The 14,757-nt window shown below is 52.9% G+C and overlaps 1 protein-coding gene across 2 annotated transcripts in view; it reads left to right on the top strand.

Annotated features, from left to right (window-relative positions):
• The first annotated feature begins 1,327 nt into the window (after positions 1-1,327).
• Positions 1,328-14,757, top strand: part of ECE1 (endothelin converting enzyme 1) — a 61,638-nt gene continuing 48,208 nt past the window's right edge. Inside the window, exons 1-3 of one of the 2 annotated variants that reach the window (XM_040463909.1) lie at positions 1,328-1,418; positions 1,645-1,731; positions 10,535-10,676. In XM_040463909.1, coding sequence (XP_040319843.1) covers positions 1,374-1,418; positions 1,645-1,731; positions 10,535-10,676 — 274 coding nt within the window. In that variant the 5' untranslated portion in view covers positions 1,328-1,373. Of the gene's footprint in view, positions 1,419-1,644; positions 1,732-10,534; positions 10,677-14,757 lie in introns of those variants that run through there. The other variant, XM_040463901.1, reaches the window with a different exon arrangement.

Genomic DNA, 14,757 nt, shown 5'->3' with positions numbered 1-14,757 from the left:
TGAGGTCTGAAGCAGGGACTGGTCATGGGAGGAGTAGAGATGAGTAAAGAATGTTCCAGATAGAGGGAACAGCAGCCGTAAAGATCTTGGGAGAGGAGAGAAACTTGAGAATCTGAGGAACTGCGTGAAGGCCAAAGAAGTTGGGGCCTAGTGAGTGAGGTGGGGAGCAGCATGAGACGAGGGTCAGGGGTGGCCCCGGGGGCCGTGGGGGACTGGTAAAGGGACTGCCCTTGCAGAGTTTCAAACAAGGGCATAGCGAGATCAGAATTTCCTTTTAATTTTTTTTAATGTTTACTCATTTTTGAGAGAGAGAGAGAGAGAGAGAGACAGAACATGAGCAGGGAGGGAGGGCGTTGGGGGTGGGGAGCAGAGAGAGAGAGGGAGACACAGAATCCGAAGCAGGCTCCAGGCTCCGAGCTGTCAGCACAGAGCCCGACACAGGGCTTGAACTCATGAACCGCGAGATCGTGACCTGAGCCGAAGTCGGACGCTTACCAACTGAGCCACCCAGCCACCCAGATTCTGTGCACATATGTGTGGCTGTGAGAACCAAATAATGGGAATCAACAGACGTGCATTGTGGAAAGCTGAAAAATGGACAAATGCAGGGGACTCCAGGTCTCACTGGGAGTGGAGGGTCCTTTGGGAAACTTGCCGGCTAGACTTCTCTGAGATGGGAGGCACGGAGCCCCTGGGGTCCCTACCTGAGTGCACCCACACCCGAGAGAGCCCACTTTTCCAGCCCAGGTCACAGGAACTGGGGAGGGAGCACCTGCTTGAGTCTCTGGACTGCTGACAGGGAAGGTGGAGGGAGGGGTGGCTGGGTCACCTTCCTGGTGACTTCCAAAGTCTGGAGTTTTCTGAAATTCTCTGGCTTATAAGGCCCCTGAGCTAGAGGAAGGGGGAAATGAGAGGGGAGACACCTGTCTTTTTTATTCCCCCTCTTTCCCTCCCCCCACCCCCCTCGTCTTTCTATCTCTGATGGGGAGACTTACTTGAGGCACCTAAGGGCCACTGGTGGGTGGAACCTCTCTGTTGACAGTCGTGATCCAAATTTGGGGCATTTTCCTCATACTTGACTCCCGTATCCGCCACCCACTTTACTGAAGGGAGAGTTGAGGTTTCCTAGGAGGAGGGGCTGCCCCGAGACCTCTTCCTGCCTGCTAGGGAGTGGCGGTGGGGGACCTCCACCTACCCCGGGTCACCCCGCGGGGCCAGGGAGGGAACCGGGAACCGCGCGCGGATCGGGCCCCGCCCACCAAGGTGTCGTGTTGCCGTCCGGGCCCCCGCAGCCCGGCCCGCCCCGGCCAGCCTGTCGCCCGGGCTCCCTGGCGGTGGGGACCGAGCGTGGCGGGGCGCAGGATGCGGAGCGGATGGCCGCAGCGCTGCGGGCGCTGCGGGCGCTGTGGGTGCTGGGGGTGAGGCGCGGCGTTGCATAAGCGGGATGGGGGGGAGGGGGGCGGGGAGGGGGCGGAGGGAGGCGGGACCCCCCTCCCCCGCCGCAGGCCGGTCCTTGGGCCGGTCTCGGTGTCCCGGCCGGCCGGGGCGGGGCGCGCGGTGGCGCCGGGCCGCTTCCCCATTCTCCCCATTCGTGCGAGAGCCATGGAGGCGCTGAGGGAGTCCGTGCTGCACTTGGCTTTGCAGATGTCGACCTACAAGCGGGCCACGCTGGACGAGGAGGACCTGGTCGACTCGCTGTCCGAGGGCGAAGTGTACCCGAACGGCCTGCAGGTAGGAGCCCTGGCCCGCTGCGAGCCCCCAAGGCAGCCGGTCATGCGCGCTGCTGTCGCCCCCGCCCCCATCCCTGCCAGCCCGGGAGGGGGCCGTGCCAACCTGGCAGCTCTGGGCTCCGTGGGGAAGAGGACTTTCTGGGGCAGAAGTGGTCCGGAGGTGCTGGGCTCCCTCCACCCGTGTCTCCTCCCCAGCCCTGGCTTGCCCCTAAATCCTCCTGCCACCTGCTAGTGAGACTTCCACCCCTTGGCAGAGTTGAAGCACCCTATGGAACTGAACTGGACCGATTACCTTTCACACAAAAGGCAGCCCCCGAGTGCCGAGGAACTTGCCCAGGGTCACATAGTCCAATAATGGCAGAGTTTAAAACTGTCCCAGGTTTGGCTCAGAAAGCCCTGTGTCCCTGGAAACCCCTCAGTCCTGCGCAAACCAGGATGGTTAGTCAGCCTCTCTGGTCGGCATGACCCCATTCTTCACTTCCTGCGTTTCCTGCAGGGAGGAGCCCATCTTCTGCCTCCTCTTTCCTCCCCTTTGCAGCCCACTCACGAAACCCAGTTTCTCCCCTCCCCACAGTCTGCCCCTGGGGGACTCAAACCTGCCCACCACCTCCCTACCTTGTGGCTGCTCTTCTCTCCCTGCAGGGCTGAGCTGGGGTAGTGTTGAACAGGACCTCAGCCCCGGTGAGGTTTGGACCCAGGCGGGTGGATGGGAACGAGTTGGAAGTGTCAGGGACACCCAGGGGGACCTTGATCCGACTCCTAGGAAGCCAGCTCGCAGAGAGGAGCAGGGCATCTCAGTCCGAGGATTTCTGCCAGGTTAACCAAGGGAGGAATTGGGGAGCGTGTTGGGGCCACGCATTGAGCTGCTACCAAATCACAATTCACCCAGGGGCAAACTTAGGGTGCATGCAAACTCACACCTCTTAGAAGTTGGAATGGGGTGCCTAGGTGGCTCAGCTGGTTAAGCGTTCGACTTCAGCTCAGGTCATGATCTTGCAGTCCTTGAGTTAGAGCCCCACGTTGGGTTCTGTGCTGACAGCTCAGAGCCTGAAGTCTGTCTCCCTCTTTCTGTCCCTTCCCCATTCATACTCTCTCTCTGTCTCTCAAAAATGAATAAATGTTAGGGGCGCCTGGGTGGCGCAGTCGGTTAAGCGTCCGACTTCACCCAGGTCACGATCTCGCGGTCCGGGAGTTCGAGCCCCGCGTCAGGCTCTGGGCTGATGGCTCAGAGCCTGGAGCCTGTTTCCAATTCTGTGTCTCCCTCTCTCTCTGCCCCTCCCCCATTCATGCTCTGTCTCTCTCTGTCCCAAAAATAAATAAATGTTGAAAAAAATTTAAAAAAATGAATGTTAACAATTTTTAAAAATAATAATAATGTTCAAGATTTAAAAAATAATAATAATACCAATAAAGGGAAACAGCATTGATGGAGTCCTTTCTACAGTTAATTAAGTAGGCCCAGGGAGATCCCAACTCATGATTCCAAGTGGTCTGCCCGCTAGAATATGGCACCCTTACCTACATCATCCCACTTCACTTTCAGGACCACCCACATGTGGGGATTACTGTTCCCACTTACAGATGAGGAAACAGGTTCTGAATGGGGATACAACTCGCCTTAAGTCACTGGGAGTGAGAAATCAACTCAGTCTGTCTAAAACCTCTTCCCTGGGACCCTTCTTGAGAGGCTAAATCCAGCAGGAAATTAAATTTCTGTGGCAGGCACTTTTCCCTTCACAAATCAAAACAGAATCTAATCAGCAACCTTTTCAGTCTCATATTGCCCAGAAGGTTCTAAATATATCAGCACAAACACATTTCAGAATTCACCACAAAATAATATGTGGCGTTGTCATCACCATACTAGGACAGGCAGCCCCCACAGGTAGAGCCTTTTTCATGTCACAGAGTATGTTCATCTGCCCGAGGCTGCCTAGCAGAGTGGAAGCTGGGGTCCCGGGTTTCATGGTCTTGGCTGAGCTGCTTAATCACAAAACTGTAAAATGGGATTTGGACAAAGTAAATGTAATTCCTATTATGGGGCCTGCTAGGATTATTGTTGTTTTTATGACATATGAGGTAAGGGCCCCATGGCTATGTTACAGATGATGAAGCTGAGTCTCGTGGAGGTTGGGGACATTCCTGTGGTCATAGAGCTGTCATGTGGGATGGAGTACAGTGTTGCCGTCCCTACACCAATCTGCCAAACTGGGCACATTGTCTACTTTTTATACAGGAAAAGCCAAAAATGTTGAAAGGACTTGGGGCATTTCTTTGGGTACCCAACCCGGCTTCTTTTGAACCCCCTTGACTTCCCCAAGGCAAGTATGAACTAGCCAATGTTTGAATCAAGAACTTGATCAACTTACAAAGCAGAGTTTTCTATTAATTTTGTTTTTAATCATTAGGGTTTTCCCCCATCCCAATATAAAAACTTTACATGCTTATTTGTAAAAAACAAACAAACAAACAAAATTCAAGTGTAGGGGTGCCTGGCTGGCTCAGTTGGTGGAGCATGCAACTCTTGATGTCAGGGCTGTGAGTTCAAGTCCCACACCGGGTATAGAGATTACTTAAGCAGAAAATCTTAAAAACAAATAGTCTAACATATTATATATATATATACATATATATATAATATATATACATATATATATATATATAATATGTTAACTATTTGTTTTTAAGATTTTCTGCTTATATATATATATATATGACTTAAAAAGAAACAGTAATAGTCTTTGTATAATAGCATTTGTATTTGTCTTAAAAACAAATAGTCTAGGGGCGCCTGGGTGGTGCAGTCGGTTAAGCGTCCGACTTCAGCCAGGTCACCATCTCGCGGTCCGTGAGTTCGAGCCCCGCGTCGGGCTCTGGGCTGATGGCTCGGAGCCTGGAGCCTGTTTCCGATTCTGTGTCTCCCTCTCTCTCTGCCCCTCCCCCGTTCATGCTCTGTCTCTCTCTGTCCCAAAAATAAATAAACATTGAAAAAAAAATATAAAAAAAAAACAACAAAAAAATCTAAATATATATATATATATATATGTATATATATGACTTAAAAAGAAACAGTAATTCCAGCATTTGGAGATAACTACTTCTAGTTTTCCACATTTGCATGCATATACTTTTAAACATAATTGAGCTCACTCTGAGTACACGATGTTGTACTGTGCTTTTTTTCATTTAATGACACTTCATAAGTATTTTTCTATGTTGTTTAAAAACTTCCAAAACATGCTGCCATTGAAAACTAAAATGCCTCATGGTACGAGTAGGTAAAAATATATTTACTCAATCTGGTAAGGTTGGAAGATAAGCCTGGTAACTTTAACATTGCAGGTGACCGACCACCCTTAAGCCTTTCGGATGATTTCCTATGCCCTGAGACTAAAGACGCAACGGCTCCTTCAAGTTTAAGATTTAAAAAATGGCCCCTGTCCCCCCACCCCCAACTCTCCCTCTTTGATGGGCAGCTATAAAAATAAGCTACTTGATTTTTCGAAACTTTGAAGCCCATTATTCTAGAATACCAAAGTTATCTATACCAATACTAACAAATGAAAACCTTGAATGAAACTTGACCCCTTCATTACTGAATATGCTGACCAAATACTGAATTTAGCTGGACCCCCGTTCTACCTGTTTTTCTTTTCCTTTGTCTCACATTTAGGCCCCAGTGAATTGTGATCCACTGAGTGCCGAATTTAAAGCTGGATAGGCCCCAGGACAGATCCTCAGCTTTGCCTCTGATGGGCTGTGAGACCTAAAAGCAACTCATGGAAACAGCTTTTTTTTTTTTTTTTTTTTTTTTTTTGTCAAATGGGGTTAATATTATTTATCAACAGTTGTTGCAAAGATTAGAATGAGGCAGTGTAAGTGAAAGCATTTTGCATAGTGCTCAGAAAATAGACTGGGTTGCTATCGGAATTGTCGTGACTCACCAGGTGTGAGATCTCAGTGATGCCCTGAAGGTAACCACCCTGCTCTCTGGAGCCTCTGCTCTGCTCGGGCCGGCTGCCTGGCCTCCCCAGCAGCCCAGCACACACCATTTCAGTGACTCAAAGGGAAATAGCTAAAGTGATACCTGCAGCCTAAACTGGAGAGCCGGTGGCAGTGACTGTTATCAAAGCCTGTGAAACCCATCCTGTTGCTCGTAAAAAATCAATTGTTTGAAGAGAAGAGAAAGCTGAGGTATTTAATTCTTAATGGTGGTTTTCTCATTTTTCTCTCCCTGCCACACACAGGCCTGTCCTTCGAGGGCGATTTCAGGCACAAGCCCGCTCAGTACTTTATAAAGACCTCTGTGCTCACCAGCAGGTCATTTCGGCTCATCTCCCCATTTGGGCCTTACACTCCTGGCTTTCAAGTTCTTCTAGAATTTGAGATGGTCAGACCTGGAACCTCATCTGGCTTCCTCATTTTAAAGATAGGAGATGGAGGTTCAGAGACTGCCCAGCGACACAGACACACATACATGCAGGGGTCTTGATAAAGTCGAGGCGGACCTTTGACGCCCCCCTTTTCTCACACCTTTGGTAGCTGGGTGTTCCTTCCGGGAAGAAAAGAGAGCTGGAAACGTGCTTCTCCTAAAAACTAGACTTTGGTTCCTGTCTAGATGGAAGGAACCCTCCACCCCACAGCAGGTACTGCGGGGTGCTACTAATAAGCTACTATCAGTCATTGGAAGAGAGTCTGGCATGAAGGCAGGGGACAGGTAGGGCTCAGGGAAGAGGTGGGAGGACAAGAAGACATTATGTTTTGCTCTGGGCTGGCCTCCATGGCCTCAGCTGGAAGTCCTCTATATAAAAACTTCACTGGTCATGGTCTGTCTGCTCTGAGAGGCTGGCTGGAAGCAGGCAGTCCGGTCACCCTGCCAGCCCTCGTGGGGTGGCCAGGCTCTTGGGCTGCAGCGGGGATGGGCTCCCTGCCAAACCCTTGGCCAGACTGACTCCTGTTTGCCTCTCTGCACAGCCCAGGTCGCTGGGGGACCTGGCAGTGGCTCAGGAAGAACCTCTGCCTCTTTTCCTGACCCCCTGCTTCCTCTGAAAACCAGGCTTTGCCCCACTCCCCTCCCCTTCTCCTGCTGGCTTGTCTCCTGGGCCCCAGGCAGTCAGGTCCCGTCCTTGCCTGCAGAACTCGTTCTTGCTGTAAGCCTAGGTGAGCCAAGCACTCCCTTCTGTAACCGAATATTTATCCCTCATTAGGGCTTTGTTCCCTTGGCTGTGGAAACCCTGGGAACCCCTAGGCTGGACAGCTCAATCTCTTTCTCTCTCTCTCTCTGTTTCTCTGGCTTTGCCTGTCTCCTTCCTCCTCTGTCTCCCTCTCCGCCTGTCTCTTTCGAAGGCATCCTTTTCCTTCGGTTTTCTCTCTCTGCCTCACCGTGACAATAAATAGGATATTAAGCCCACCCGTGAGCTGAGCATTTAAAGTAAGTTTCAGCACCATCTTCCAGGCTTTGGCAGCTCTGCTCCTTGGCTGATGGCCACTCCCAGTCACCTCTCCCGAGACGGAGTGGGCTGCCTGACTCAAATCCCCCCAGCCTCCGAGTCGCTGCAGACCGGCTCCGGTCATCAACTTGCCCTCATTTCCAAAAGGAATGTGAGAAACCGCTTGTGTCCTCCCCTTGCTGTGACCTCAACTTGCTGGATGCTCTGAAGGAGGCAGGGCGAGGACCACGGGGCTCAGAGAGAAGGGCCTCGCAGCCTGGCCCTGTCCACCGCTCCAGGAATTGGACGGCTTCTCCTGGAGAGGCCCCTGGATCTGGGCGCGGTGCCTCCGGGGGACTTCTGCCCCAGAGGGGTGTCTCTGGATTCCTTCTGCCCTCAGAGACGAGGCTTGTCAAGAAACCAGCAGGCCCTCAGCTAGTTCAGTGTGAGTTGAGCGAAGAACATGACAAAGGTTAAAAATCCTATTTTCAACTCCTGTTTGCCGTTTCTTCCTGGAACTGCATTCGTAATTTAATTCGGACTTAATTTTGATTCACTTTTGCAGCGAGCACCATCTGTTTGCTTGACGCTAAACAATGAGGCTCGGCTCTATTGATGTTCCTCGGGGGCAGCACGGCCGTGGGGCTGAGGCTGCGGGTTCTGGAGACAGAGAGGTTTCTTTCACGGTTCTCTCTCCTCCCCTACTTCCTGTGTTTCTTCTGGAGCTGCTACTATAGTACCTTCTCTTAAGGATGCTGTGAAAAGAGAGTAGCCTCATCCAGCAACCAAACAGAATCAGCACGAAGCCAGGCACAGGGAAAGAACTCAAGTGTTGGCTACTTTTGTGACTCTTCTCTCCTTCTCTCTGTTCCTTCCATCTTCTTCCCTCCCTTTCTTGCCTCCTTCCCTCCCTTTCACCACATTCCTCACACCAAGGTGTTGCTCCCCCTGCAGATGGTAAGTCGGCCCGCTCCCCCAGGCCTGATGGCTGTGCTCCCTGGCTTCCGAGAGCCGGCACCAGGCAGAGGGGTGCATCTTACACCAAGGCCTCCCTGCTTCTTTGCCTTTCACCCCCTCGCCCCATGAGCTGGGCCATGGTACGGGAGGCTGAGAAGCCTCAGGTGGAGGCAGACGGTGAGACGGGCCAGGGCCAGTGTGGCAGGAGGGGTGAAAAGTCAGTGCGAGAATTGATGTTGAGGAGAAAGCACTTTATAAGCCTTCCAGTGCTGGGAACACGTTTAGCAGCATCCCAGGCTGACTGCACCAGGCCCTCCCGACCCACAGTTTTCACTTCACAGCAGGAGCCTGGTCAGAATCTTCGTTTCTCACATTTTTTTTTAAATATCTTTTTTAATCTGTATTTATTTTTGACAGAGAGAGAGAGAGAGAGAGAGAGAGAGCGAGCAGGGGAGGAACAGAGAGAGAGGGAGACACAGAATCCGAAGCAGGCTCCAGGCTCCGAGCTGTCAGCGCAGAGCCCGACTCGGGGCTTGAACCCACAAACCGCGAGATCATGACCCGAACCGAGGTCGGACGTGTAACCGACTGAGCCACCCGGGCGTCCCTCGTTTCTCACATTTTTGAAACCATTCTTGAGAAAGGGGTTTCAGGAGGTGGCACCCTTCCCTCCACCTGACACAGCTGTTTCGGTATCGGGAGCCGCCTGGCCCTCCTCGGAAACATGACTAGGCCCCAAGTTCCTTTTGTTGGTTTCAGAACATAATTTTTTTGTTGTCCTCCACATAAAGTCCTTGTGTTCCCCTTTCTCTGGTGTAGCAGTTCCCAGTCATTTCGTGCCCAGAAAATACCCGGGATGAGCATGAGGCCGCGTGGTGCCTTTCCCTAAGGTGACCAACCTCAGACCCCCAAGTGCCAGTGTGAGGCTCCCTGAGGGCTGTGACTTGGCTCCCGGGGACAGCCACCCCCTGAGCTTTTAGGGAGGCACTTGCAGGTCAGAATCTGAGTCTCCTCATCTCCCCTGGCAGGTCCCCCCCCCCCCGGCGCCCCCCCCCCCCCCCCCCGGCAACTACAGGTCTCCCCGCCTGCGTGCCCACACCCCAGCAAGCCTCACTCGCTCCACCTTGGTGTTTCCAAAGGGCAACTCCAGTCATGTCATTCCAGCCCTCCAGAAGATGTCTTCGTTCTTTAAATGGGCTTGTAGTGCCCCTTAGGATCTAGGCCTTGCCCCCTCTCTCCATTCTTTCCCCATCAGCCAGCCAGTCCTACTTATTCCTCAACACCCAGCACAAGCGTCTGCATCTCCAGGAAGCCTTCCCTGACTGGACGCCCCCACCCCCACCCCTTCCCACCCTAGTCTGTTTCTGTATCTGCCTTCCTGCTGGACTGTGAGCAGCTGAAAGCGAGGGAGTCTATCTTCCTCCCAGCATTTCCAACATGGCCCTGAGCCGGTGCTCAGCTGTTGGCACACCGCCGTGTCACTAAGCCGAGCCCCACCTTTGGGGGACGCCTCCTGTCCTGTGGCCCTGGCTTTTGCAGGAAGCACCTCTTGGAATGGAGGGGGGGGCTCCCCCGAGCTGGTCTGGGGTGTGAAGGCCTGGGCTGAGGGCTCTGAGTGCTGTTGGCCAGTTTGTCTCTCCTCAGCCCTAAGGGCCCTGCCACGCCCTCCACTTCCTCTCATTGTGCCTCCCTTCCTGTTTAGCTAGATTGTTAGGCCGGGGACATTTTTTCCTCCCTTTGAGGGCCTGCCTCAGTGGAGCTATCTCTCCGTTGCATCTCCCCTGACACCTCCCAGACTCGAGTCCCTGATCCCCTGGTGGGCTCTGGAATCAACAGACGTGGGTTCAAACCCCATCTCTCCCCATTTAGCTGTGTGATGAGAGGCAGGGGTCTCACCCTCTCTGAACTTCAGTTTCCTCATCTGTAAAGGAGAACTAATAACACAGCCCTCACGGGACTCGGAGCAATGAGCTAAGGATGTCCACACTCCTGGGAAGTGCGAGCTGTGCTTGTGTCATCCTGGCCTGCCGGTGCGGGGGCTCTGAGAAGAGCCCAGCTGGACGCTCACTGGATGCCAAGTCCAAACATCCTGTTCTTTTTTGAACTCCTTGCTGGAGAAACAGGGAAGAGCTCTTCTTTTTTTTTTTCTTCGACCCGTATCGGGTAACACAAAAAACACAAGTCCGGCTGGGTTGAGCGGCTTGACTCTAGCATTTAGGAGCTAATCCGAGCTGCTGAGCAGGGTGGCTGTTCCTTTCCTGGATTAGGACTGATTCCGTGGGAACCGGACCACCCCTGAGGCCAAGGACAGCCCTGATGGCTCCCCGGGGCCCGGGCCTGCCGAGGAGCCCCTTGCTCCTGGGGAGGGGGAGGCCCAGGCTCACGTCCTCCCCGCCCCTCCTGCCTCCTTCCCTGCAGGTGAACTTCCGCAGCCCCCGGAGTGGCCAGAGATGCTGGGCTGCGCGGACCCAGATGGAGAAGCGACTGGTGGTGCTGGTGGCACTTCTGGCGGCCGGACTGGTGGCCTGCTTGGCAGCCCTGGGCATTCAATACCGGACAAGTAGGTGCCTCTGGGTTTCGATGTGGGCTTGACTCACTCCTGCCTTCGGCTCTGTCCAGCCACTTGTGCAAGAGGGCTTCCCTGCTCAAGCCGGGACTGGCCTTCAAGGCCAAGGAGAGAGTGGGTCTGGGTGGCTCGGTGCTGAGATGGACTGAAACACGGGAGGTGGACAGCATGGGTAGTGTAAAGGTTTTGGACGTGAGTCCAAACACTGGCCCAGCCGTTCATCATCTGTGTGGCCTTGGACAAGTCACTTAGTCTCCCAGAGCCTGTGTCCTCTCTACTGTGAATGGGGGAAATGGTGTCCAATTTGGGGCTGGCTCTGAGGATTAGAGATAATGTCTATCACATACCTGGTGCCTATTAGGACTTCTTTAACCTGAGCTCTGAGTGCTGTTATTGTTAGGATGTGGGCTGATTAGATGCACAGTCTGGCACTGTCCATCATCCTTAGTTCCAACAAAATAGCAACAGTAGCTTCCGTTTACTTAATACTTTCCGTGGACCCAACACCCCACCTCTTCTTCACACACATAATCTCATTTCCTCCTCACAGCAAGCCTTTGAGGTGTGTTTACTTTGGGCCCCGTTTTACACCTGAGGAAACTGAGGCAGTGAGACAAAGTGACTTGCTCAAGGTTACATGGCTGGTGCAGAAGTGACTAGGGCAGCTGGATTTCAACTGGAGGCTGGCACGCCCCACCTGCCTTTGTGATTGGGGTGCACCCCAGTGCGTGTTAGAACCCTCAGAACAGCTGTCCTATCACGGCCCAGCCGCCCTCTGTGTACTTCATTTGTACACATTATTATCACATTTCTGTATCGTACCTTGTTTAGCAGCATGATCGGGCCCCTCTGATCCTGCCGTCAGGTTTGAGGCTGGCCGTCTGTGTTTGGCTGGGAGGATCTAGTCAAGTACTTCATGTAGAGTTGATGCTCAGTAAGCACTTAAGGAACTGGAAAGGGTGGAGTCAAGATAAGAAACAAGGATGGGAGTCCTGCCGATTCCAGGGTCTCTCACACCCTTGTGCCCCAACATCTAGCTTTCCGATGGCAGATGGTCCATCTGAGCAGCCTCTGGGGGCTTTGCTCGGGGTCCAACCCCACCTACTTGGTCACCTGATTACTCATACCGTCAGAGAGATTATGACCCCTCATGGGATCTGGGAGCATTCACTCCAGGCTTCTCTGGGCCTTCCCCACTGTGAAGTTGCTAGCCTGCATGGCTGGCCATGTTAGACTAGGAGAGGGAAGGAGTTTGAGGGCCTGGAGAGAGGGCAGGACCTCATCCGAGTCATCCTTTCAGCCCCCTCGATCAGGCTCTCTGAGAGTACCCCAGGAGTTCCCAGAAACTAGAAGGGAGCCACCAAGGGCTGGATCCCAGGTGGGGCCCACAGGGAGCAGTCTTGCTTCGGCCTGTATCAGGGCCCCCTGAGGACCGCAGGAGGGGATCCCCAGTCTGGACCGGGATGAAAGGACCTCTCCCCCCAGGTGGGCCTGGATGGGGGATCTCATGAGCCCTGAGCCAACTGATGTGTCTTCATTGGCTGCCTCGACCAGGGAAAGCAGTGGCCACCCCAGATATTGACAGTAACCTCATGCCTGTCAGCAGGTGCTGGCATTGGCCACACCTGAGCAAACATCAGGCTAGTCGAAGCACATTCTCTGATGATTCTGAAAGACCATCTCAAAGTTATGTCTGGGCCCTTACATACATATTTGTCTACCCTCACCCTGCACCCCGCTTTCCAGAAACTTGCAGGTGCTTTACAAACAGTGGCAACAACGCACACCGATTCTCCCAGAAAATATTCTTAAGTGTCTTACTCGGTGTTGAGGCCCAGCACTGCCCAGACAGGTGTGTCTGTGAACTAGATCTGGGGCTGTTCCTGCTTTCTCGACTGATCGCACACATCCTCAAAGGAAGAAATATTTTCCGCCTCTGCAGGTGGTGACCAAGTCCTAGACAAAGCTCATTTCATTCACTCATTCATTCATTCAACAAACACATGTCGGACAGCTGTTAGGTACCAAGTACCGTGCCGAGCAAAGGCGATGTGAACATGAGTAAGGTGCTGGCCCTACCCTCAAGCTCACGTTCCAGCTGGGGAGGGAGACAGGGAGACAGTCATGACACAGCGTAGTCTGTGCTCAGAGAGCGGACAGCCAGGCAGCCAGCCAAGGGGCCCAGCAAAGAATGAGGGTCTGGGAAGGTTTTCCTCAACAGCTGAAGCCTTGAAAGTGTTGACCGTGATGTTAGATGGTGGGGGGGCCTGGAAACAATTAATTGATCAAATACGTGTTAAGCCCCCGCTGGGTCAGGAATAGCGAGAAAAGATCTACAAACCATTAAACAGGTAAACAACCAATGATTGTTGCTTAAGCACTAGCTTGGTACCTAGCAGACTGGGTGCTTTCGTGAAGAACTCAGGCCTCTCAGAGTAACTCCTGGAGACTGGTTTCTTCTTTTGTGTTTAAACCCAAGTCCTCTCATGATAACCCCAAAAACCATTCATCCGGGATCTGCGGGGCGCCCCCCCCCCACCGTCTCTCCCACGCACGCTGGCATGCAGATTCTGACATGTCTTGTTCCCCAAGAATCACCATCTTGCAATCTGTCTTCTGGGCATTCCCACAAGCCAAGATTTTGTCAGGCTTCACTTCCTGTAGTTTGTTGTATAAAAACAATAGGTATTCTTTTCCTTTCCCGAATATGAAGTTCTATCATAATAGTGAATAGGCTTTTTCAAACTACGCAGAAACGCTCTTCCCCTTCCCCCACCCACCCTAAAGATTCTAGGAAGTGTATTTTCCTTCGTGGGGAGTGGGCCGTGCGACTTGGAACTGAGATGGTCTCACCTAGAGACAGTTAAATGGCACCATATTCCTGCCGCTGCCTTTCTCTGTTTTCCTGCCTGACGTGCTGGTAATTTGTAATTGTTGCATAGTTCTCTCCAAACAAGTAATTACCTCACAATAAGGTTACCTTGATTTTTATGCTATCGTGTGGCTCCTGTGAGCCCTACCAGACTTGGTGACTGTCATCGGATATTAAAAAGCCCACAGGCCACCCCAGCCAGGCTGGTGCCAGACTCTGTATCCTTTCCTGCTCTCTGAAGGTTGGTCTGGGAACATCGGGCCCAGCCACGAAGGCGGCCATCATCACAGTGAAGTCAGGTCCACTGTGCTTCCTCGCTTCTAGGTGGAGAAACTGAGGCTCAGGGAGATGAGGTCACCTGCACAAGTCTCAGCCAGAATCAGAAAGCTGGGATTTAACCCAGGTCTCAGAGCCTCCAGCCCCGGCCCTGCCACACTCCTCCCTGTGTGGTAGGGATGCTGAACTTGAGAGAAGGGCCGCCCCAGACCCGATGTGACCGGCAAAGAGGCGGTGAGGGAAAACTGAGAACCTGGCCTTGGAGTTGCTGCAGCAGAACAGAGCTGGTTCAGCCTCGGTTGTCCCCCTCAGCCGGATGACCGCGTTCCATTCATTCACACAGAGCCTCAGTTTCCTTCTCTTTGAACCGGGCGTCACAGCCGTATCTGCTGTCTGCAGGTGAGGCCTGAATGAGATAACGCACGTGTGTAAAGTCCCTCTTGTTGCCCGTGTGGCATGTCAACGAGTGATCCAGCTGGGCCTGTGTTCTTAGTCATGAGGCTGGATCTCTGGCTGCTAAGGCTGCCCAGTTTAGTTCCTCTGCTGGAGCCCTCTGACCAATGCTGAGGCAGGGGTCCGGCCCCTCTTCTTGCCTCTGACCTTCGATGAGCCCTCACTGCCTCTGCCCCATGTGCCAGGAGAGCCGGGTCAGAGGCAGCTGATTCACTGGGGGCACTTACAGTATCTGGTGGCCCTCCCCATGGCCCACCTGCACCGGTTACCACCCCTCCTTAGGGAGGCACCTGGCAGATGCCTCCTGTCATTGCTGGGATAGCACCCCTCCAGGCCTATAGGAGACAGAACAGAGAAAGGATGGGGTACTTTGGCTATTGAATAAGGTACTTAACTTCTCTGTGCCTCAGTTTCCTCGTATATAAAAATGGCCTTGAGCAAAATGGTCTCTTAGGTTTGTTTTGTTTTTGTTTC

This window comes from Herpailurus yagouaroundi, unplaced genomic scaffold (genome assembly GCF_014898765.1).
Source record: "Herpailurus yagouaroundi ecotype Mexico unplaced genomic scaffold, PumYag 77, whole genome shotgun sequence".
Lineage (NCBI taxonomy): Eukaryota > Metazoa > Chordata > Mammalia > Carnivora > Felidae > Herpailurus > Herpailurus yagouaroundi.
This window is presented reverse-complemented; position numbering and strand designations above follow the sequence as displayed.